Source organism: Mangifera indica, chromosome 3 (genome assembly GCF_011075055.1).
Source record: "Mangifera indica cultivar Alphonso chromosome 3, CATAS_Mindica_2.1, whole genome shotgun sequence".
NCBI classification, from domain to species: Eukaryota; Viridiplantae; Streptophyta; class Magnoliopsida; order Sapindales; family Anacardiaceae; genus Mangifera; species Mangifera indica.
This window is the reverse complement of record NC_058139.1, coordinates 906,419-928,991: the sequence shown is the minus strand read 5'-3', so window position 1 is coordinate 928,991 and position 22,573 is coordinate 906,419. Positions and strand designations below refer to the sequence as shown.

The window sequence follows — 22,573 nt, the reverse complement described above, 5'->3', positions numbered from 1 at the left end:
GAGTCATCGTCATCCATTTTCACCAAGACGATGCTCCATCATTAGATTTAGATGACAAGGGTCATCCATTTTAGATGAGTCTCTATTATCCAGCAAAGTTTAGGGTATCCAACCATCAATGGTGGTCAGAAAGAGAGGTAAAGAAATATCTAGGGATTTTTGTTGGGGGGGGGGGGGGGGGGGAATCATTTTTCAAAGTTAAGGTCTAGGTTAAAATATTAATTTTTAAAACATGAAGAGAAAAATGAGATAAAATTATATATTTTTTAATATTATTGTTAAATGAAGAATTTGTCCTTATATGTAATTTTAATGAAAGTTTAGGTTTTTCATTTATTGTAGATATGCTTTTGAGATTGAGTTAAAACTTGAGTGGGAAAGAGTCTTTTGGCCTTTTACTTTTGCAAAATAATCATATTACCAAAACAAACTAATAAGATTTGACTATTGACATTGAAAAGGTATATTTAAGTCGAATTGCTCCAATCAAATATGATCACTACATTCAACTAATTCACACCTGAAAAGTGTGAGCTATTGGTTGAAATTGCATATTACACTTTTTCAATAGCAATAAAACTATGTATATGATTGCATGTGGATCTGTATATTCAATTATGTACACATTACTTTTTGTGTAATTATATGATTGAGTAATTTTAATTTCATGTGATTAAGTGAAAGATAACATATTATTTGTGTATTTAATTATATATATTACTTTTTCAATAGAATTATACTATTGAGGTCTAGGTTGAAATATTAATTTTTAAAATATGAAGGAGCAAATAAAATAAAATTATATATTTTTTAATATTATTGTTAAATGAAAATTTTGTCCTTATATACAATTTTAATAAAAGTTTAAGTTTTTCATCTATTGCAGATAAAATTTGGGTGGGAAAGAGTCTTTTGGCCTTTTACTTTTGTAAAATTATCATATTGTCAATGATGTAGTTGCTGCCAAGGCAACTTAATAAGATTCGACTATCGACATTGAAAGGGTATATTTAGGTCGAATTGCACCAATCAATTGTGATAACTAAATTCAACTGGTTCATACTCGAAAAGTGTGAGCTATTGATTGAAATCGCATATGTACATACATAGTATGTGATTGAGTAATTTTAACTTCATGTAATTAAGTGAAAGATAATATATTATCTGTATATTCAATTATGTACACATTACTTTTTTAATAGAATTATACTATTTTGTCAAGATTACACTCAAGAAGGTGTAATTTCAATTAGATAACATCTTTCTCAATACAATTGATGTTTTTTTTACTTCCTATGTTTTTCAAAGTTTTAGGAGGGAAAATGATATTTATGCCTTTTGGTTTCTCCTTACTTGTTTTTGCGAAATTAGTAATTGGAGAATTTAGTAGGTTAAAATGTGACTTTGCCAAAGTTAAGGTGGGCATCGCGTTTTTCTTTTTTTAAATTATTTTTAATACTTTATCGATACGTTGGAACGGAGGAGCTTTCCAACAATCACATCCAAGGGTAATAAGGTAATCACATTTCGCAATTCCTTCCAAAACCAAAATATTTCTTGTCTTTTATGTTCCTTCCGGTTTCTCATGCTCATCGTCTTCCCTCTGTTTGTCCAAAGCCAATCCTGCAAAACTGTTTCATTCAATTATCACCTCGGCTAGTTCGTTATTATATATAGTCCCAGTGGGCCACATTCAAATCGAGCCAGTTGCTTGCTAAGCTATCGTGGCTGCTGTACTTCGACAGCCCCAAGAAGCCAATGGCACATACTCCTCATGCAGAACCCTTCCCGGAGTCTGGCCGAGATGCAGATGCCGGTGCCGTTTTTGTTCTCCAATCAAAGGGTCAACTTGTTGACAATTTCTAACATTTTTTTTTCAACCTTAATATTTTAGTTAAAAATAACTGTTTTTTTAAATTATTATTAATAGGGCAGTGGTGGCACGCCGGGTTTCATCTGACGACGGCGATAGTGGGACCGACAATATTGACGTTACCGTATGTGTTCAGGGGGCTTGGATGGTGCCTGGGGTTTACGTGTTTAACGGTGATGGGGTTGGTGACGTTTTACTCTTACTATCTGATGTCGAAGGTGCTGGACCACTGCGAGAAAGCTGGTCGTCGCCACATCAGATTCCGGGAGCTGGCTGCCGACGTTTTAGGTATGTCTGTTGACTTTGTCGTTACTGTTGTCGAACCAGAACCATACTACTGCGGCTGATTTGGAAATAACGAGACGTTTTATGAGTTTTCTGCAACTTTCATTCTGGTTAGAGTAAAAAACTGGAACGATCCGAGTGGTGGTTTCCGGAATTTATGAAACTTAATTACTTAAAGTTGACTACGCAGTTTCACTTTGGAAAAATAAATCATGGTTTCAAAATCTGTACCGGAACAGCCCGTGCAACCAATCTGACTAAGATTAGACTGGATATGAACCAAATTCAGTCTGAATGCACTTTATTTGAGTTTTGTTGGGATGAAAAATTAGGCAATTCTAAGTTCAATTTAAATTTATTGGGCTAAAGTTTGAAGTGAATTAAATCAATTTTTAAATTTAAATTTAGCTTAATTTGAGTTGAATCATAATTGAAACCCTTGCCAGCGTAGTTCGGGTTAATCGCACCTTCAATTTTAGCATTTGGATTAAGGTGAACCATGGTTGATTCGACCGAGCCACCTTGGTACACGACCATCAATTTATCTCAGTCAAATCATTACGCTAATGTTAGAGTGTGTGACAACTGGATGAAATTCAATTTTGATTAAATAATATTTGGATTTTATATTTAATAATTAAACAAAATTACTGCGAATATTGTTAGAATCGCCATTATAGCAGTTCAACCAATCCCACATAGGTTCGGGTCTTAAAAAAATACCGTAAAAGATGCTTAATCATTAAATTAGTGTGAGGAATCTCAAAGTCGAAAGGACAGCATCAATTTGGCTTTATTCATCAAATAAGAGAAATGTCAACTACAAAGTAGCGTTGGTGTGGAATCAAATTCCAATTTTGACCAGTAGGCAATTCGCTGGACACAGCGTAATCAAGCCGGGACCTTTTGCTTTGTGTGTTGTTTTGCAGGATCTGGGTGGATGTTTTATTTTGTTATCCTTATTCAAACGGCCATCAACACTGGAGTTGGAATAGGAGCAATTTTGCTTGCATCGGAGTCCCTCCAGGTATTTGCCAATTACGGGATATAAAGTATAAAACTCTGAAGGCCAAATGACTATTTTCCACCCAAGGTTGGATACAAAAAACTTTTCATTTGGTAATTAGCAAAAATTTAAATACCCTAAATTCTATTAAATTTCATAATTGTTATTTAATAAAAATATTTGAAAATATTATAAATTCATTATATTTTTTCTCTAAATTTAAAAATTAACAATTTTTCCTCTCTCTCACATTCTTTTCACTCAAAGTTTAAAAAATGACTATTTTTCTTTTAAGATTTGCATTTTTCCCTTGTCGCTTCTCTGGTGACAAAAGCCGACCAACCTCTACCTTTTCATCTACCAAATGAAGATGAATCATCGGCAAGGATCCGTGCATCACACAGATCACGTTGACTGATTTGTCAACCAACACATAGATTGGTTGGATAAAAATTTTAAGCTTCGTCCAACCTATTTGTGCCTCAATTGATGAATCGTCAACCAATCTCTTACTGGTCGATGATTTATCCTCGTCACAGAGATGAGAGGGAGGAGGTTCAATCTTCGAAGAAGCGATAAAAAAGAAAATATAAATTTTAAAAGAGAAATAGTTATTTTTTAAATTTTAGGTGAAAGGAAGAGAGGAAATTGTTATTTTTTAAATTTAGGGGAAATATATGATGAGTTTACAATTTTCTTAAATATTTTTATTAAATAATAATTTTATTTTATAATAATAATAAAATTTAATAAGTAAATGAGTATTTCGATTTTGAATAAGTAAAGTAGAGTTTGCATGATAGTCATTTGGTCAACTCTGAAAGATAATGATACATTTTCATATTGTCAATTCTTTCACTTACCTCTGATAAGACCAGGGGTCCCATTCATTTCTGTGTTGTTTTGGTTCAATTATCGGTGACCTTTGCTTTACGAAATTGCCAAGTAAGAAGGCATAGCGGACACGAAAGGATTTAGTAACAATATTGTGTACAATATTAGGATATCAGAAATACAATGTTCTATTCTTTTGTTGTTATTGCCTTTTTGTTTCTTCTTTGTTAATGTGGCTTTGGGATGTGAATAGATAATGTACTCGGACCTTTCTCCAAATGGGACTTTGAAACTGTATGAGTTCATAGCAATGGTAACATTTGTTATGATAGTTCTCTCTCAGCTGCCTACTTTCCACTCACTCAGACACATTAACCTTGCTTCTCTTCTTCTAAGCTTGGGCTACACTTTCCTTGTAGTTGGTGCTTGTATTAAAGCAGGTATAGAAATGCGTCCGAAATTCCTGTTGTGGCTTCCAATTGGGTGGTTTGGTTGACGTGCTTGTCTCTAAATATGTTTCTTAATTTTACTTGTCCCACAGGTCTCTCTAAAAATGCTCCGTCAAAGGACTATTCCCTTGAATCTTCAAAATCATCGAGGCTTTTTAGCGCCTTCACTTCCATCTCCATAATAGCTGCCATTTTTGGAAATGGTATACTACCAGAAATACAGGTACACTTAGCTATGACATATTGGTTTAACTGCACAGAAGAGCCATGGAAGCAATGTTTGCTAAATGCTGTGAGTAAGCTTCTTGAGTTTAACTTGATCGTTCTATCGAACCAGGCAACTCTGGCTCCACCTGCCACTGGGAAGATGGTTAAAGGGCTTCTAATGTGCTACAGTGTCATTTTTGTTACTTTCTATTCGGCAGCGGCTTCTGGGTATTGGGCATTCGGGAACAAAGCCGATTCAAACATTCTCAAGAGCCTACTGCTTGATAGTGGACCTTCCTTCGCTCCTACATTGGTTGTTGGTCTTGCAGTTGTGTTTGTTCTTCTTCAACTGTTTGCCATTGGCTTGGTGAGCTCACAGATATACTAAATTCCATTTTCTGGTTAATTGAGATAATCTTTCTACAATGTGACGACGCAGGTTTATTCTCAAGTAGCCTTTGAGATCATGGAGAAGAAATCGGCTGATGTAAAACAAGGGATTTTCTCGAAAAGAAACCTTATTCCCAGGATCATTCTTCGGACGCTATATATGATCTTTTGTGGATTTATGGCAGCAATGCTTCCATTCTTTGGAGACATTAATGGAGTGGTAGGAGCAATTGGATTTATCCCCCTAGATTTCATCCTGCCAATGCTTCTTTACAACATGACATTCAAACCTCCCAAATCGTCCCTCATCTTCTGGATCAATATTACCATCATGGTTGTCTTCACTGGAGCAGGATTGATGGGTACATTCTCCTCTATAAGGAAGTTGATTCTCGATGCCAACAAGTTTAAGCTTTTTAGTAGTGATGTAGTGGACTAAAGATAAATGAAAAAACTCTGAGCTACTGAGAAAATTGAGTAGCCCTTATCAATTAAGTTGTATAAGAACATTTAACTACGCATCTTGATTATTGAACTACTGATGTTGAGCTAACCATTCTGGATTTGAGTAGATTTGTAACAAATGTGAACTTGATTCTCTCTTATCTCTATTTTGATTGCGCAATTATAGGATTCTGTATCGCCACCATTTCAAACTAAAATATTTTTCAAGTCTTTTAAGTATCTTTTCAGTTTCTCGTACAAATCATCATTCCTTTACTTTCCCGCAGTTATTCCAAACCTTCATAACTGTTGGATCCCATTCTATTAAAAAAAAAATACATATACATCCTTAAAAAATGTCAGATCCTCCTCATAAATCCTTCCCCTTGTACGGCCGAGAAGCAGACGCCGGTGCCGTTTTTGTTCTCGAGTCAAAAGGTCAGCAGCTCTAGAAGATTGCGTGAGAACACTCTTCATCGATTTCAACTTTAATCTATTTTTATTAAAGAGTGTACTGTTTTTTTAATATATGATTAGGGGAATGGTGGCACGCGGGTTTTCATCTGACGACGGCGATAGTGGGACCGACGATATTGGCGTTACCGTTTGTGTTCAGAGGACTTGGATGGGTTCTGGGGCTTACGTGTTTAACGGTGATGGGGATTGTGACGTTTTACGCTTACTTTCTGATGTCAAAGGTGCTAGAGGAGTGTGAGAATGCCGGTCGTCGTCATATCAGATTCCGGGAGCTGGCTGCCGATGTTTTAGGTAACACTTTAAACAATTTTATATACATGCTCACCTTCTTCTTACCTAGTCTTTATCCTTACAGTTGTTGAGTTGAAGTTAATCCATACTACTGCTGCTCAAGGTTTTAAAAACCGGAATGCACCTATCAATTAGTCACCACTGATAGAATCAGATCTTCCCCCTCACCAGATAGATGTATGATGAAACATGGGTTTTTGCTTTCAACTTAACAAGAAAATTGGACTGAATGAAGCTAATAGAAATAGTGCTGGTGGACACTCGGCTTTTGCACTGCACATATTCTAATTAAACTGGTGGTGTGTAACACCCCAGGTCCAATAGCCGGCTACTTTGGACACACAGTCCATTATGGGTTTGCTTCTGAGCTTTGCAACCCAAAACGCGTCTTAACAGTTAAGGAGCTCACAAACTATTTAACCAATCCAATTCTCCCACCACTAACCAATGTGAGATCCATCATAGACAGAACACACATAGACTTAGCATCTCTCCCGTGCTTTGTCGATGTGGGATTCGCCAAGGGTATCACATACACCCCCCCTTACGGGACTCAGCGTCCTCGCTGAGGTTTGCCCCACCATCGTTCAAGAGGACACGCGGAGTTGCTCTGATACCGTTTGTAACACCCCAGGTCCAATAGCCCGGCCCACTGTCAAGATATTGTCCACTTTGGATACACAGTCCATCATGAGTTTGCTTCTGGGCTTTGCAACCCAAAACGCGTCTTAACAGTTAAGGAGCTCACAGACTATTTAATCAATCCAATTCTCTCACCACTAACCAATGTGGGATCTATAGACAGAATACACACAGACCCAACATCTCTCCCGTGCTTTGTCGATGTGGGATTCGCTTAGGGGTATCACATGGTGCCTCTGCCTTGCAGGATCTGGATGGATGTTTTATTTTGTGATATTTATTCAAACAGCCATCAATACTGGGGTTGGAATAGGAGTTATTTTGCTTGCATCGCAGAGCATCCAGGTATTGCTAATTACCTGAAAGAGGGATAGTAATATTTCAGGTTTATAAGTTGAAAATTTTAGTAAGTGCACCCTTTAAAGCACAAAAAATCCAAGATATCAAATACAATACTATTTTATGGATGAACAGTGGAAGGTACCATTTGATTGGATTAACTCTAAAAACAATATATAAATGAGCATCTGAATATATAATGATATACATAAATATATACTATTTATGTATTCAAATTAAGTTCTTTGCCTTTTATATTTAAACAAATGAGAACATGATTACTTCCATGAAAATGAAAATAAGGCTTTTGATTTAAGATCGAAATGTATAATTTTATAATCTGTTTGGTTGATATTTCAAAAGAATTTAGTGTTGAAGGGTATGTGAAATGTATGTTAAAAATATTTTTAATGTATAAAAAAGGGACAAAATCATGCTAATTTAAGTTTGGTTGAAAATTCACTTTTGAATAAATTAAAGTATGAAGTTTGATCTTGTAATTGGGGTATAATAATATTGACCTCAAAAGAGTAGACATTTTAAACATTTATACATAATATAGATTCAGACATATATAATCTATTATATAATATATCACTATCCCCTCTACTAAAATATAAAAAAATCCACTCAAGCGATTTGACTCAATGATCAAACTCAAGCTGTTTGATTTGTTTTTTTTTGGAAAAAAAAGCTTTCCAATTCGTGTCAAAACAAGTTTTTTTCCCCTAAATATGAAATATTTCATTTATATTAAGCACATAAGAACATAGTATCTAAAATGCCCAATATTTTTGGTAGGGTGCTTTAAATGAGAAATGATATAAAAGAAGTAATATTGATAGTAGTGAAAACATTTGGGGTAAAAAGATGAAGCAAATGTCTGGGGGTTTAAGGGAAATTTTCCATTGAAACATTAAATAAAGGAAAAGGCCTTTAGACTTACTTTAAAAAAAAAGGAAAGAAAGAAAGAAAAACAAAAGCAGAGGCGAGAAAGAGAAGAAAGAAAAGGGAAAGCAGAGGTGAGAAAGAGAAGAAGGAAAAGGGAAAGCAGAGGTTAAGACGGAAATAGAAAAGGAAATGGATGGGAAAGGAGAAAAGGTACCCATTTTCCCCTTATTTTAGTTTTAGGTTTTAAATTATTATTCAAATTGGGGATTTTCAAAATTCTAACATGTTGCTTCAAATTAAAGAGAAAAGATAAGAAAGGAGGAGCGATTCGTAGAGAATTTCAACACTGGCTTTGAGTCTACTCAAATCTGTGAGTGGGAAACAATCTTTGAATTGAAATTTTATTTTATAAAAATTTTATATTTTTATTTTAAATCCTTGACAAATGATATTATTGATTTTATGAAATCTCTTATAAAGAATAGAATATTATGCATGTAGTTGATTTTAATCGTGGGTAACCATAGAGTGAAAGCCCACTAATCCAATGTTGTGTATTATTATAAATTATGAAGGTTAATTTAATTAATGTTGTATGTGTGGCTGGGGAGCCAAAGTTGTTTAATTTAGTTATGACTTAACTGAAATTTGGATATTTACTATGTTGATATTTTGTGTAGCTATAAAGTCGGAAGGTATTTAGTTCAGTTTGACGGGTGAAGGAAATTGTTAAGAGTTGATTGATTTGGTATCGTGTATAGTTGTACAGCTAAAAGATGTTTAGTTCAGTTTTATGCGATTGAAATTGCTAAATGTTATTTGAATATATATATATATATATAATGAGATTTTATAGTTAAAAGTTTTATTATTCATTTCCATGAAAGATTGAAATTGCTGAATAAATTGTTTATTGATATTGTTTGTGGTTGTAGAGTTGGATATTTAGTTTTGTTCTATGAGAGACTGAACTTTGCTAATATTATTTGGATTGTTATTTTGTAAGGCTGTACAGCTGAAGGTTATATTACTCAATTTTATGGATGATTGAAATTGCTGAATAAATTATTATTAATATTATGCGTAACTGTAGAACTGAAGAATCTTAATTCAATAATGAATGTGACTAGGTGGTTGGTCTAACTCAGTGATGGGATGGGTATATTGTTGAAGGTTATCAAATTGGTGTTGTAGTTAGATGTAGAGTTAATATATTTATTCAATATGGTGAGAGCGTGACTACTTGATAATGAGTATTTTAAATCTATTAGTGAGTTATTGTGTAATGAATATGACATTAAAAGATGGTAACACTCAAATATTCTCGGCAAATGCATATCATGTGATAAGTGCTTGCCCATGTAGTGCTTTATGTCGGGTATGACAGATTCCAATTGCTTTGTCTGTGTAGTGTTTTATGCCAGATATGACAAATTTCAATTGTTCTGCTTGTACAGTGTTTTATATCAGGTATGACAAATTTTATTTACCCGAGCAAGATTACAAGATGTAGGGTATGAGAGTTTTCCTCGTTCTGCCTGTGTAGGGGATACTCATTAGGTATGACAGATTTCTTCTTGAGAATATGAGTGGTGGTGTACAGCTCAAGTTATTGTTTTGGGAAGGGGTTCATCTTAAGAAAGAAATAAATATGAATGGTTACTAATCAATTTTTCTAGTTAAATATGAGCTTCCCCAAGCATTTTTATCATTATTGCGACGTTTTCATGAAATTTAACATTCCATTATTTTTGGTAAAACTCCAGTAGTAATTCAAGGACGGTGTTTCTTAATAAAACTTAATTATCAACAATAAATGATTTTATTTTAGTGGCGATGGTTCAATTTCTTCTTAGAAATTTAACATCTTAGTTGGCTAAGATATTATGAAACTGTTATATGTTCCTTTTATATATATGCATTCAGTTATTCTAGAATTGTTTTATAACTGTCCACTCACTGAGCTTTTAACTCACCCTTATAGAAATTTCCCCTTTAGGACATCTTCAGGGTTGTGCCACCATAGAATATCTTCCGTCGGTGTCATGTTTGTTGTGTATGTGGATCTTGTGAAGTTATGCAAAAAAAAAAAAAAAAATTGAATGGCTAGAGCCTAACAAAAACTTATTCTCATGTTTGAATGGAAATTAAGATGTATTTATATATGTGTGTGTATGTTTTGTGGAATATTTGAGCAGCTTTACAGGATTCGTCTTGACCTTCTAAGTCTCATAAGAGTGTTCGGATATTACGAGTTTAGCAGGTCGAGATGGGTCCTGTCAGTATCACCTTGGATATGTACAAATAATTTCTAAAAACAATAAAGAGAAGAATGAAGTTAAGTGAATTGAAATAAAATGATAAAATCGTTCAAAACTCTAGCCCCACCTGTTACTGGGAAGATGGCGAAAGGCCTTATAATGTGCTACAGTGTCATTATTTTCACTTTCTACTCGGCAGCATCGTCTGGGTATTGGGTGTTTGGGAACAAAGCTGAATCAAATGTACTGAAGAGCCTACTGCCTGAGAATGGACATGCCTTGGCTCCAACTTCACTTATTGTTCCCGCTGTTGTATTTCTTCTTCTTCAGCTCTTAGCCATTGGCTCGGTAAGCTCTCATATACACTCTTGCATGCAGCTCAATCCCATTTAAGTAATCTTTCTACAATGTGTTGCAGGTTTATGCTCAAGTAGCGTTTGAGATCATGGAGAAGAAATCAGCTGATGTAAAACAAGGCAAGTTTTCCAAAAGAAACCTGATCCCTAGGTTAATTCTTCGGACGCTGTACATGATGTTCTGTGGATTCATGTCAGCAATGCTTCCTTTCTTTGGAGACATAAATGGAGTTATAGGAGCTATTGGGTTTATTCCCCTAGACTTTGTCCTCCCAATGCTTCTTTACAATATGAGCTTCAAACCTTCCAAATCTTCCTTGGTCTACTGGATCAATAGTAGCATCATGGTTGTTTTCACTGGTGTAGGATTAATGGGTACATTCTCGTCAGTAAGGACTTTGACTGTTGATGCCCATAAGTTGTCCTTATATACAATTTTAATGAAAGTTTAAGTTTTTCATCTATCGCAGATGTACTTTTGAGATTGAACTAAAACTTGGATAGGTTACTTTTGTAAAATTATCATATTGTCAATAATGTAGTTGTTGTCAAGACAATCTAATAAGATTTGACTATTGATATTGAAAATGTATATTTAGGTCGAATTACACTAATCAATTATGAACATTAAATTCAATTAATTCACACACGAAAACTGTAAGCTATTAGTTGAAATCGCATATGTACATACATAGTATGTGATTGAGTAATTTTAACTTCATATGATTAAGTAAAAGATAACATATTATCTGTGTATTCAATTATGTACATATTACTTTTTCAATAGAATTATACTATTTTATCAAGATTACACCCAAGAAAGAGTGATCTTATTGGATCACACATGTTTAGTGTAATTTTAATTAGATAACATCTTTCTCAATACAATTGATGTTTTTTTTACTTCCTATGTTTTTCAAAGTTTTACGAGGGAAAATGATATTTATGCCTTTTGGTTTCTCCGTACTTGTTTTTGCGAAATTTGTAATTTGAGAATTTAGTAGGTTAAAATAAAGGTGGGCATCGTATTTATCTTATTTTTTATTATTTTTAATACTTTATCGATGCGGTGGAATGGAGGAGCTTTCCAACAATCACATCCAAGGAATAAGGTAATCACATTTCGCAATTCCTCCCAAAACCAAAATATTTCTCGTCTTTTATGTTCCTTCCGGTTTCTCGTGCTCATCATCGTCTTCCCTCTGTTTGTCCAAAGCCAATCCTGCAAAACTGTTTCATTCAATTATCACCTCGGCTAGTTCGTTATTATATATAGTCCCAGTGAGCCACATTCAAAGCGAGCCAGTTGCTTGCTAAGCTATCGTGGCTGCTGTACTTCGACAGCTCCAAGAAGCCAATGACACATACTCCTCATGCGGAACCCTTCCCGGAGTCTGGCCGAGATGCAGATGCCGGTGCCGTTGTTGTTCTCCAATCAAAGGGTCAACTTGTTGACAATTTCTAACTTTTTTTTTTCAACCTAAATATTTTAGTTAAAAATAAGTGTTTTTTAAAATTATTATTAATAGGGCAGTGGTGGCACGCCGGGTTTCATCTGACGACGGCGATAGTGGGACCGACAATATTGACGTTACCGTATGTGTTCAGGGGGCTTGGATGGTGCCTGGGGTTTACGTGTTTAACGGTGATGGGGTTGGTGACGTTTTACTCTTACTATCTGATGTCGAAGGTGCTGGACCACTGCGATAAAGCTGGTAGTCGCCACATCAGATTCCGGGAGCTGGCTGCCGACGTTTTAGGTATGTCTGTTGACTTTGTCGTTACTGTTGTCGAACCAGAACCATACTACTGCGGCTGGTTTTGGAAATAACGAGACGTTTTATGAGTTTTCTGCAACTTTCATTCTGGTTAGAGTAAAAAAGTGGAACGATCCGAGTGGTGGTTTCCGGAATTTATGAAACTTAATTACTTAAAGTTGACTGAGCAGTTTCACTTTGGAAAAATAAATCATGGTTTCAAAATCTGTACCGGAACAGCCCGTGCAACCAATCTGACTAAGATTAGACTGGATATGAACCAAATTCAGTCTGAATGCACTTTATTTGAGTTTTGTTGGGATGAAAAATTAGGCAATTCTAAGTTCAATTTAAATTTATTGGGCTAAAGTTTGAAGTGAATTAAATCAATTTTTAAATTTAAATTTAGTTTAATTTGAGTTGAATCATAATTGAAACCCTTGCCAGCCTAGTTCGGGTTAATCGCACCTTCAATTTTAGCATTTGGATTATGGTGAACCATGGTTGATTCGACCGAACCACCTTGGTACACGACCATCAATTTATCTCAGTCAAATCATTACGCTAATGTTAGAGTGTGTGACAACTGGATGAAATTCAATTTTGATTAAATAATATTTGGATTTTATATTTAATAATTAAACAAAATTACTGCGAATATTATTAGAATCGCCATTATAGCAGTTCTCGGGTCTTAAAAAAAATACCGTAAAAGATGCTTAATCATTAAATTAGTGTGGGGAATCTCAAAGACGAAAGGACAGCATCAATTTAACTTTATTCATCAAACAAGAAATACGTCAACTACAAAGTAGCGTTGGTGTGGAATCAAATTCCAATTTTGACGAGTAGGCAATTCGCTGGACACAGCGTAATCAAGCCGGGACCTTTTGCTTTGTGTGTTGTTTTGCAGGATCTGGGTGGATGTTTTATTTTGTTATACTTATTCAAACGGCCATCAACACTGGAGTTGGAATAGGAGCAATTTTGCTTGCATCGGAGTCCCTCCAGGTACTTGCTAATTACGGGATATAAAGTATAAACCTCTGAAGGTCAAATGACTATTTTCCACCCAAGGTTTGATGCAAACCTATTTTTTTTTCTGATAATTAACAAAAATTTAAATACCCTAAATTTTATTATTATCATTAGTTATAAAATTTTTATTTAATAAAAATATTATAAATTCATCATATTTTTCTCTTAGGTTTAAAAACTAACAATTCTCTTTCTCTCCCTCTTTCCCCTCACCCAAAGTTTGAAAAATGATTATTTTCCCCCTAAGGTTTGCATTTTTTCCTTATTGCTTCTCCGATGACCAGAGCTGACCAATCTCCATCCTTCCATCTTCCAGACGAGGACGAATTTTCAAAGAGGATCCATGCGTTGCACAAATCACATCAGCTGATTTGTGCGTCAACCAACACAAATTGGTTAGACAAAGAGTTTAAGCTTCATCTAACCTATTTGTGCCTTAGTTGATGAATCATCGACCAACCTTTAGTCACCGATGATTTGTCCTCATCTCGAAAATGGGAGGGAGGAGGTTGGCTTACTCCAGTCTTTAGAGAAGTGGTAAGGGAGAAAATGCAAACCTTAGGGGGAAAATAATCATTTTTGAAAGTTTGGGTGAGGGGAAGTTGGGGGGGGGGGGGGGGAGAGGGGGATTTGTTAGTTTTTAAATTTAGGAGAAAAATGTGATAAGTTTATAGTTTTTTTAAATATTTTTATTAAATAATGATTTTACCTTAATAATAACAATAAAATTTAATATATAAATAAATATTTAGATTTTTAATAGTGGGTTGACGAAGGATAAGGATGGGTTTTTATATTGTCAATTCTTTCAACTACCTCTGATAAGACTAGAGGTCCCATTCATTTCTGTGTTTGGTTTGGCTTAATTATCAGTGATCTGTGACATTTGCTTTACGAAATTGCCAAGTAAGAAGGTACAGCGGACATGAAAGGATTTAGTAACAATATTGTGTACAATATTAGCATATCAGAAATATAATGCTCTATTCTTTTGTTGTTATTCCATTTTTGTTTCTTCTTTGTTAATGTGGCTTTGGGATGTGAATAGATAATGTACTCGGACCTTTCTCCAAATGGGACTTTGAAACTGTCTGAGTTCATAGCAATGGTAACATTTGTTATGATAGTTCTCTCTCAACTGCCTACTTTCCACTCACTCAGACACATCAACCTTGCTTCTCTTCTTCTAAGCTTGGGCTACACTTTCCTTGTAGTTGGTGCTTGTATTAAAGCAGGTATAGAAATGCGTCCGAAATTCCTGTTGTGGCTTCATGGGACAAGAGTCCATATATAAAATTCCAATTGGGTGGTTTGGCTGATGTGCTTGTCTCTAAATATGTTTCTTAATTTTACTTGTCCCACAGGTCTCTCTAAAAATGCTCCGTCAAAGGACTACTCCCTTGAATCTTCAAAATCATCTAGGCTTTTTAGTGCCTTCACTTCCATCTCCATAATAGCTGCCATTTTTGGAAATGGTATACTACCAGAAATACAGGTACACTTAGCTATGACATATTGGTTTAACTGCACAGAAGAGCCATGGAAGCAATGTTTGCTAAATGCTGTGAGTAAGCTTCTTGAGTTTAACTTGATCGTTCTATCGAACCAGGCAACTCTGGCTCCACCTGCCACTGGGAAGATGGTTAAAGGGCTTCTAATGTGCTACAGTGTCATTTTTGTTACTTTCTATTCGGCAGCAGCTTCTGGGTATTGGGCATTCGGGAACAAAGCCGATTCAAACATTCTCAAGAGCCTACTGCCTGATAATGGACCTTCCTTCGCTCCTACATTGGTTGTTGGTCTTGCAGTTGTGTTTGTTCTTCTTCAACTGTTTGCCATTGGCTTGGTGAGCTCACAGATATACTAAGTTCCATTTTCTGGTTAAATGAGATAATCTTTCTACAATGTGACGACGCAGGTTTACTCTCAAGTGGCCTTTGAGATCATGGAGAAGAAATCGGCTGATGTAAAACAAGGGATGTTCTCGAAAAGAAACCTTATCCCCAGGATCATTCTTCGGACGCTATATATGATCTTTTGTGGATTTATGGCAGCAATGCTTCCATTCTTTGGAGACATTAATGGAGTGGTAGGAGCAATTGGATTTATCCCTCTAGATTTCATCCTGCCAATGCTTCTTTACAACATGACATTCAAACCTCCCAAATCGTCCCTCATCTTCTGGATCAATATTACCATCATGGTTGTCTTCACTGGAGCAGGATTGATGGGTACATTCTCCTCTACAAGGAAGTTGATTCTCGATGCCAACAAGTTTAAGCTTTTTAGTAGTGATGTAGTGGACTAAAGAAAAATGAAAAAACTCTGAGCTACTGAGAAAATTGAGTAGCCCTTATCAATTAAGTTGTATAAGAACATTTAACTACGCATCTTGATTATTGAACTACTGATGTTGAGCTAATCATTCTGGATTTGAGTAGATTTGTAACAAATGTGAACTTGATTCTCTCTTATCTCTATTTTGATTGCGCATTTATAGGATTCTGTATCGCCACCATTTCAAACTAAAATATTTTTCAAGTCTTTTAAGTATCTTTTCAGTTTCTCGTACAAATCATCATTCATTTACTTTCCCGCAGTTATTCCAAACCCAATCCTCCATAACTGTTGGATCGCATTCTATTAAAAAAAAATACATATACATCCTTAAAAAAATGTCAGATCCTCCTCATAAATCCTTCCCCTTGTACGGCCGACAAGCAGACGCTGGTGCCGTTTTTGTTCTCGAGTCAAAAGGTCTGCAGCTCTAGAAGATTGCATGAGGACACTCTTCATCGTTTTCAACTTTAATATATTTTTATTAAAGAGTGTACTGTTTTTTTAATATATGATTAGGGGAATGGTGGCACGCGGGTTTTCATCTGACGACGGCGATAGTGGGACCGACGATATTGGCGTTACCGTTTGTGTTCAGAGGACTTGGATGGGTTCTGGGGTTTACGTGTTTAACGGTGATGGGGATTGTGACGTTTTACGCTTACTTTCTGATGTCAAAGGTGCTAGAGGAGTGTGAGAATGCCGGTCGTCGTCATATCAGATTCCGGGAGCTGGCTGCCGATGTTTTAGGTAACACTTTAAACAATTTTATATACATGCTTGCCTTCTTATCTAGTCTTTTATCCTTATAGTTGTTGAGTTGAAGTTAATCCATACTACTGCTGCTCAAGGTTTTAAAAACCGGAATGCACCTATCAATTAGTCACCACTGATAGAATCAGATCTTCCCCCTCACCAGATAGATGTCTGGTGAAACATGGGTTTTTGCTTTCAACTTAAAAAGAAAATTGGACTAAATTAAGTTAATAGAAGTAGTGCTGGTGAACACTTGGCTTTTGCACTGCGCATATTCTAATTAAGCTGGTGGTGCCTCTGCCTTGCAGGATCTGGATGGATGTTTTATTTTGTGATATTTATTCAAACAGCCATCAATACTGGGGTTGGAATAGGAGTTATTTTGCTTGCATCGCAGAGCATCCAGGTATTGCTAATTACCTGAAAGAGGGATAGTAATATTTCAGGTTTATAAGTTGAAAATTTTAGCAAGTGCACCCTTTAAAGCAAAAAAAAATCCAAGATATCAAATACAATACTATTTTATGGACGAACAGTGGAAGGTATCATTTGATTGGATTAACTCTAAAGACAATATATGAATGAGTATCCGAACATATAATAATATACATAAATGTATACCATTTATGTATTAAAATTGAGTTCTTCGTCTTTTATATTTAAACAAATGAGAACATGGTTACTTTCATGAAAATGAAGATAAGACTTTTGATTTAAGATTGAAATGTATAATTTTATAATCTGTTTGGTTGATATTTCAAAAGAAGTTAGTGTTGAAGGGTATGTGAAATGTATGTTAAAAATATTTTTAATGTATTAAAAAAGGGACAAAATCATGCTAATTTAAGTTAGGTTGAAAATTCACTTTTGAATAAATTAAAGTATGAAGTTTAATTGGGTTCAAAAGAGTAGACTTTTTTAACGTTTATACATAATATAGATTCACACATATATAATCTATTATATAATATTTCACTATCCCCTCTAATAAAATATAAAAAACCCCACTCAAGCGACTTGACTCAATGATCAAACTCAAGCTGTTTGATTTGGTTTTTTTGGAAATAAAAAGCTTTCCAATTCGTGTTAAAACAAGTTTTTTTCCCCTAAATATGAAATATTTCATTTATATTAAGCACATATGAACATAGTACCACCCTAGATATGTACAAATAATTTCTAAAAACAATAAAGAGAAGAATGAAGTTAAGTGAATTGATATAAAATGGTAAAATCGTTCAAAATTTGGCATAAAAAGTCTTGTTTACAAAGACAATATAATTAAAGATGGGTTGTTTTATAATTTGATTCTCAAAAAAGGGTCATTTCTTAAAGATTTTATCAGACTAAAGGTTACTTAGATCAAATTTTAGGACCGAAAAATATATACCAAGCATAAAATTGGAGAATGAATAATAACATAAAATTATTTATAAGAGTTCACATCAAAATACCAAGTTTTATATATTTGGAGCCATTCCAATTTTTCTTTTCTTTGTTAATTTTGCCTCTTTAAATGTGAATAGATATTGTATTCGTACTTTTCGCCAAATGGGTGCCTGAAACTGTACGAATTCGTAGCCATGGTGACATTTGTTATGATACTGTTCTCTCAGCTTCCCAGTTTCCATTCACTCAGACACATCAGCCTCAGCTCTCTTCTTCTTAGCTTGGGCTACGCTTCCCTTGTAGTTGCTGCTTGTATTATTGCAGGTATAGAATTCATTATATTCTCTGTTCCTAAAGTCTCAAGCGGGTGGTTCGGCCGATTCCGATGATACTATTTATACAATTCTTTCTAGTATTTTCCCTTTTCCCTATAGGGATTTGAACAAACTTTACTTTGCCCTGTGCAGGTCGTTCCAAAAATGCTCCGACTAAGGAATATACCTTGGAATCTTCAGTATCAGCTAGGGTTTATAGTGCCTTCACTTCAATCTCCATAATAGCCGCTATTTTCGGAAATGGTATACTACCTGAAATTCAGGTAACCTTAACTGAATTTTTTGTAAGATTTAACTGCACAGAGGAGTCATGCAATGTTTGCTTCTTGATTTTAAGTTTGGAATGCTATGAACACAGGCAACTCTAGCCCCACCTGTTACTGGGAAGATGGCGAAAGGCCTTATAATGTGCTACAGTGTCATTATTTTCACCTTCTACTCGGCAGCATCGTCTGGGTATTGGGCGTTTGGGAACAAAGCTGAATCAAATGTACTTAAGAGCCTACTGCCTGAGAATGGACATGCCTTGGCTCCAACTTCACTTATTGTTCCCGCTGTTGTATTTCTTCTTCTTCAGCTCTTAGCCATTGGCTTGGTAAGCTCTCATATACACTCTTGCATGCAGCTTAATCCCATTTAAGTAATCTTTCTACAATGTGTAGCAGGTTTATGCTCAAGTAGCGTTTGAGATCATGGAGAAGAAATCAGCTGATGTAAAACAAGGCAAGTTTTCCAAAAGAAACCTGATCCCTAGGTTAATTCTTCGGACGCTGTACATGATGTTCTGTGGATTCATGTCAGCAATGCTTCCTTTCTTTGGAGACATAAATGGAGTTATAGGAGCTATTGGGTTTATTCCCCTAGACTTTGTCCTCCCAATGCTTCTTTACAATATGAGCTTCAAACCTTCCAAATCTTCCTTGGTCTACTGGATCAATAGTAGCATCATGGTTGTTTTCACTGGTGTAGGATTAATGGGTACATTCTCCTCAGTAAGGACTTTGATTGTTGATGCCAATAAGTTTAAGCTGTTTAGTAGTACTGTGGTGGGCTGAGCATAAATGAAAATCTCCGACTGAATAAATTGAGTTGGCCTCGTTGTGCTCAGAGAAAGTTCAGCTTTGGTGTGAATAAGTAGTAGTATTAGAACATTGATCAGATTGAGTGAAATTAGTATCTGAGTTTTTGTGCTCACATTTTTGTTCTGTAAATGAATAAAAAGAAATTTTAGTTGCAACATTTAGAAACTAAACTCTCTCAACAGAGTAGACAAGTATATTAACAAAACAAATTCTAACGACTAAGTATTTAATGCTGATGTATTATTATATATCATTAGAAAATTATTAATAAGATAAATAATATTATCAATAAAATAACTAATATTATCAAATAAATAAATTTGGAATTAAACTAAAAATTAATTTAGGTTGAGATTTGAGCCTAGTGGTGGAGTCAAGTTAAACCAACTCAGAAATATCCACTCCTAGTTTTATTGTTACTCATTTCGGTAGCATATGAAGTCTTATTATAGGCAAAATCTGTCTATGAACAATGGCAAAATATTGATGTCATCTAATATTTTTTTTAATTAAAATATATTCGAATTCTTGTACTAATATCTGGTTTCTTATTAAAATCAAGAATGACCTTCTCATAATTTTCTCCCGCCGATTGGCTTTCTTAATATAAGCATTGGCTTAAAGTTCCGGATTCACCTATTCTCTGTTCTCAGTACGATCCTTTGAAAATTGGAATCATGGATCCAGGATCCTTACCATGAGGAAGGAAATTCTATACTCCGTTAAATTCTATATCAAAATCCCATGGAAACTTGAATAAAGCTGACAGATCATACAAGAATGGGAAAATATTATAGTAATCACATTTTTCCAACGTCTTCACACTGATTGCACTCTTAACTGACGCATATCAAGGAATTAAATTAGTCTACCACTCCACACGCTAAAAACTTTGCGTACACATTGCTACTTAGTTGTTCCATTTTTTTATTTTTTACTTTTTTTAACCCATTTTGCGGTGTTTGATCACCTTTTCGGGGAAAGCTCACCATCAAACTGGTTAATTTTGAAAAAATTAGTCCAAAATTAGTGTTTCTATTCAAGTTTATTTATAGAAATGTGGAGTTGAACATTGATGGGAAAGGTTTTTTTTTCGTTTTAATAACATTTGCTTGAATCCTAATCTCCTCTGAATAAAATCTAGCAATGCCATATGTTTTAGAGCTCATTTGGTTCCAATTTTCCTGTTTCTTGAACTCTTCACTCCGGTTAGACGTAGATCTTAGTATTATTATAATGTTTATTGTCGATGTTTTTGGTGTGCTAGATAATTCAATATTCAACCCATTTTGTCAGGAAGATTTAGTAAAGAAGCAGTTCGCTTACATCAAGGAGGACCACAGACGAGAAACTATAAAGAAACCAAATGTGTACATGATTATTTTGATATGCTGAAGCAAGGAAAAACTTAATTACGAACAAAAACAACTAATCAACCCGTGTAAAAGGCTTAAAGTTTCCAATTAAATATTGAACTTAATTTTATAAAATAAATTAAGGTTGAACCAATCTTAACATTTGAATTTGAGACTGATACAAATCAAATATGAAATTAAATTATTTAGTCAAATTCAAATCTCAACTTATCAATTTTAAACTAATTATTTTTTAGATTCGAGTTAATATCAAATTAGATATTATTTATGTTCGATTTGAATTAAATTCAACCTTAATTGTACACATGTTAGCAAATCAAGTTTCTTTTCCGTTCACAAGCAATTGTACATATGGCTAAAAAATTATTGGCCACCGACGGCTGCCCAAGTCGGCAAACTATTACCAAATTCTCTCTGAACTACAAATTTAATATTGTTATCACTAACAAAGCAACATATGACATGCATGATCAAAGTCCAACCATCTTTTATTAAATGCAGACTTTATATACTGAAAGCTCATTGCAGGAATATGGAGAATTCATGGTCCATGTGAAGAGGCCGTGAAGAAATTAATTTGCCTATTTCAAGTCCCAACTAACGCGGCTGATTATTCACCAGACAATACAAAATCAAAGACTTTATTGCTTCTTTCTCTCAAAATCGATCTCCTTATAACCCCATCTCTCTCTTTTATCTTCTTTCACCTTGTAAACATGGAAAAGATTCAGCATCCCAATTTGGAGAAACTTCAAGTTCTAACTCAAAGGCGCCACCTCCACCTTGAAGCCAAGAAGCCAGTGGTTTGGGACTGTGGCAGCTCTCTCTATGACTCCTTTGAGCTCAACTCTTTCAATCGTCAACTTGATTCAGCCCTTGCTTCAAGAAGTTTATCCATGTCTCATTTACCTGATCATAGAGCTCCTCTTCCTCTTCCTCCTCCACCACCACCCAAAAAATCTTCTTCTTCTTCCAAGATTTCTAGGTCTGTTCAGAAGCTCCTCAAATCGGTGTTCAAGTCTAAGCAAAGTTCTAGTGCCATGTTAAGGATCCGGCAGCGTTCACGTGATGAATACAGCGTTTATTATGATAAGACTGGAGCTCTTACGACGATCCCGGAAGTGCCAGAGATTGATTTTGGTGGGCTTTCGCCGGAGATCAACTCTTTGGCAAAGAGAACACCTTCCGAGAGATTTACAGCTACTTCTAATATTGTTATTTCTTGTGCTTAATATAGATAAAATATTTGTTAAATTCGTATAGTACTTTGTTTTGAGACTTGTTTTACGTGTTAGATGTTCCTGTGTTTAGGGTTATCTCCTTAAACTATGATTACGTAAGCGTAGAAGTTCTGAAATTTGGCATTTTCTTAGTCTATTTTAACTGGTTTCTCCAATAATTGGTTTATGATGTCCACGATAATGAGTCTTATGGATCAGATTAATTTAGGGGTAGACTCCACCAAATCAATTCAATTGAAACTGATGTTAGGTTTTATTTGAAGCAAATTCGAATAGGCAGCTATGCATAAATTTGGTTTGAATTCTCCTTCAGTATGACACTATTTATTCCTTTATAATACTATTTCTCTTGCTATGTACCTTTTGATGTAATCTCTAATCAATTTGAACTTACCATAATAAATTTGAACTAAAATCAAACCAGCCAGTATTTAGACTAAGTTTGATTTGAATTAACTCTAATCAACTTGACCCAAACACTAAATTATGAGAAGCCAAAAACATATATAAGTTATAT

The 22,573-nt window shown here is 34.9% G+C and overlaps 5 protein-coding genes across 6 annotated transcripts; all 5 read left to right on the top strand.

Moving 5' to 3' along the window:
- Positions 1 to 1,534: 1,534 nt before the first annotated feature.
- On the top strand, positions 1,535 to 5,597 carry LOC123210952 (probable GABA transporter 2). 2 transcript variants are annotated; one of them, XM_044629449.1, is made up of 7 exons: positions 1,535 to 1,816; positions 1,931 to 2,161; positions 3,088 to 3,185; positions 4,252 to 4,438; positions 4,540 to 4,670; positions 4,785 to 5,021; positions 5,094 to 5,597. In XM_044629449.1, exons 1-7 carry the CDS (start codon positions 1,759 to 1,761, stop codon positions 5,481 to 5,483), a joined length of 1,332 nt encoding a protein of 443 aa, XP_044485384.1. In that variant the 5' UTR covers positions 1,535 to 1,758; the 3' UTR covers positions 5,484 to 5,597. The 2 variants fall into 2 exon arrangements, with proteins under 2 accessions (XP_044485384.1, XP_044485383.1); XM_044629448.1 differs by having other exon boundaries at positions 1,537 to 1,843.
- A 247-nt stretch (positions 5,598 to 5,844) lies between these two features.
- LOC123210706 (probable GABA transporter 2) lies at positions 5,845 to 11,209 on the top strand. Its single transcript, XM_044629186.1, has 5 exons — positions 5,845 to 5,926; positions 6,026 to 6,256; positions 7,146 to 7,243; positions 10,486 to 10,737; positions 10,808 to 11,209. The coding sequence occupies exons 1-5, from the start codon at positions 5,845 to 5,847 to the stop codon at positions 11,195 to 11,197; spliced, it is 1,053 nt and encodes a 350-aa protein (XP_044485121.1). The 3' UTR covers positions 11,198 to 11,209.
- Positions 11,210 to 11,779: 570 nt separating this feature from the next.
- LOC123212397 (probable GABA transporter 2) lies at positions 11,780 to 16,020 on the top strand. Its single transcript, XM_044631519.1, has 8 exons — positions 11,780 to 11,857; positions 11,962 to 12,187; positions 12,275 to 12,505; positions 13,416 to 13,513; positions 14,589 to 14,775; positions 14,905 to 15,035; positions 15,150 to 15,386; positions 15,459 to 16,020. Exons 2-8 carry the CDS (start codon positions 12,103 to 12,105, stop codon positions 15,846 to 15,848), a joined length of 1,359 nt encoding a protein of 452 aa, XP_044487454.1. The 5' UTR covers positions 11,780 to 11,857; positions 11,962 to 12,102; the 3' UTR covers positions 15,849 to 16,020.
- A 195-nt stretch (positions 16,021 to 16,215) lies between these two features.
- On the top strand, positions 16,216 to 19,412 carry LOC123210702 (probable GABA transporter 2). The gene is made up of 7 exons (XM_044629183.1): positions 16,216 to 16,297; positions 16,397 to 16,627; positions 16,942 to 17,039; positions 18,160 to 18,346; positions 18,490 to 18,620; positions 18,716 to 18,952; positions 19,023 to 19,412. Exons 1-7 carry the CDS (start codon positions 16,216 to 16,218, stop codon positions 19,410 to 19,412), a joined length of 1,356 nt encoding a protein of 451 aa, XP_044485118.1.
- A 1,945-nt stretch (positions 19,413 to 21,357) lies between these two features.
- Positions 21,358 to 22,192, top strand: LOC123210905. The gene has a single exon (XM_044629400.1). The coding sequence runs from the start codon at positions 21,532 to 21,534 to the stop codon at positions 22,045 to 22,047; it is 516 nt and encodes a 171-aa protein (XP_044485335.1). The 5' UTR covers positions 21,358 to 21,531; the 3' UTR covers positions 22,048 to 22,192.
- The last annotated feature ends 381 nt before the right edge of the window (positions 22,193 to 22,573 follow it).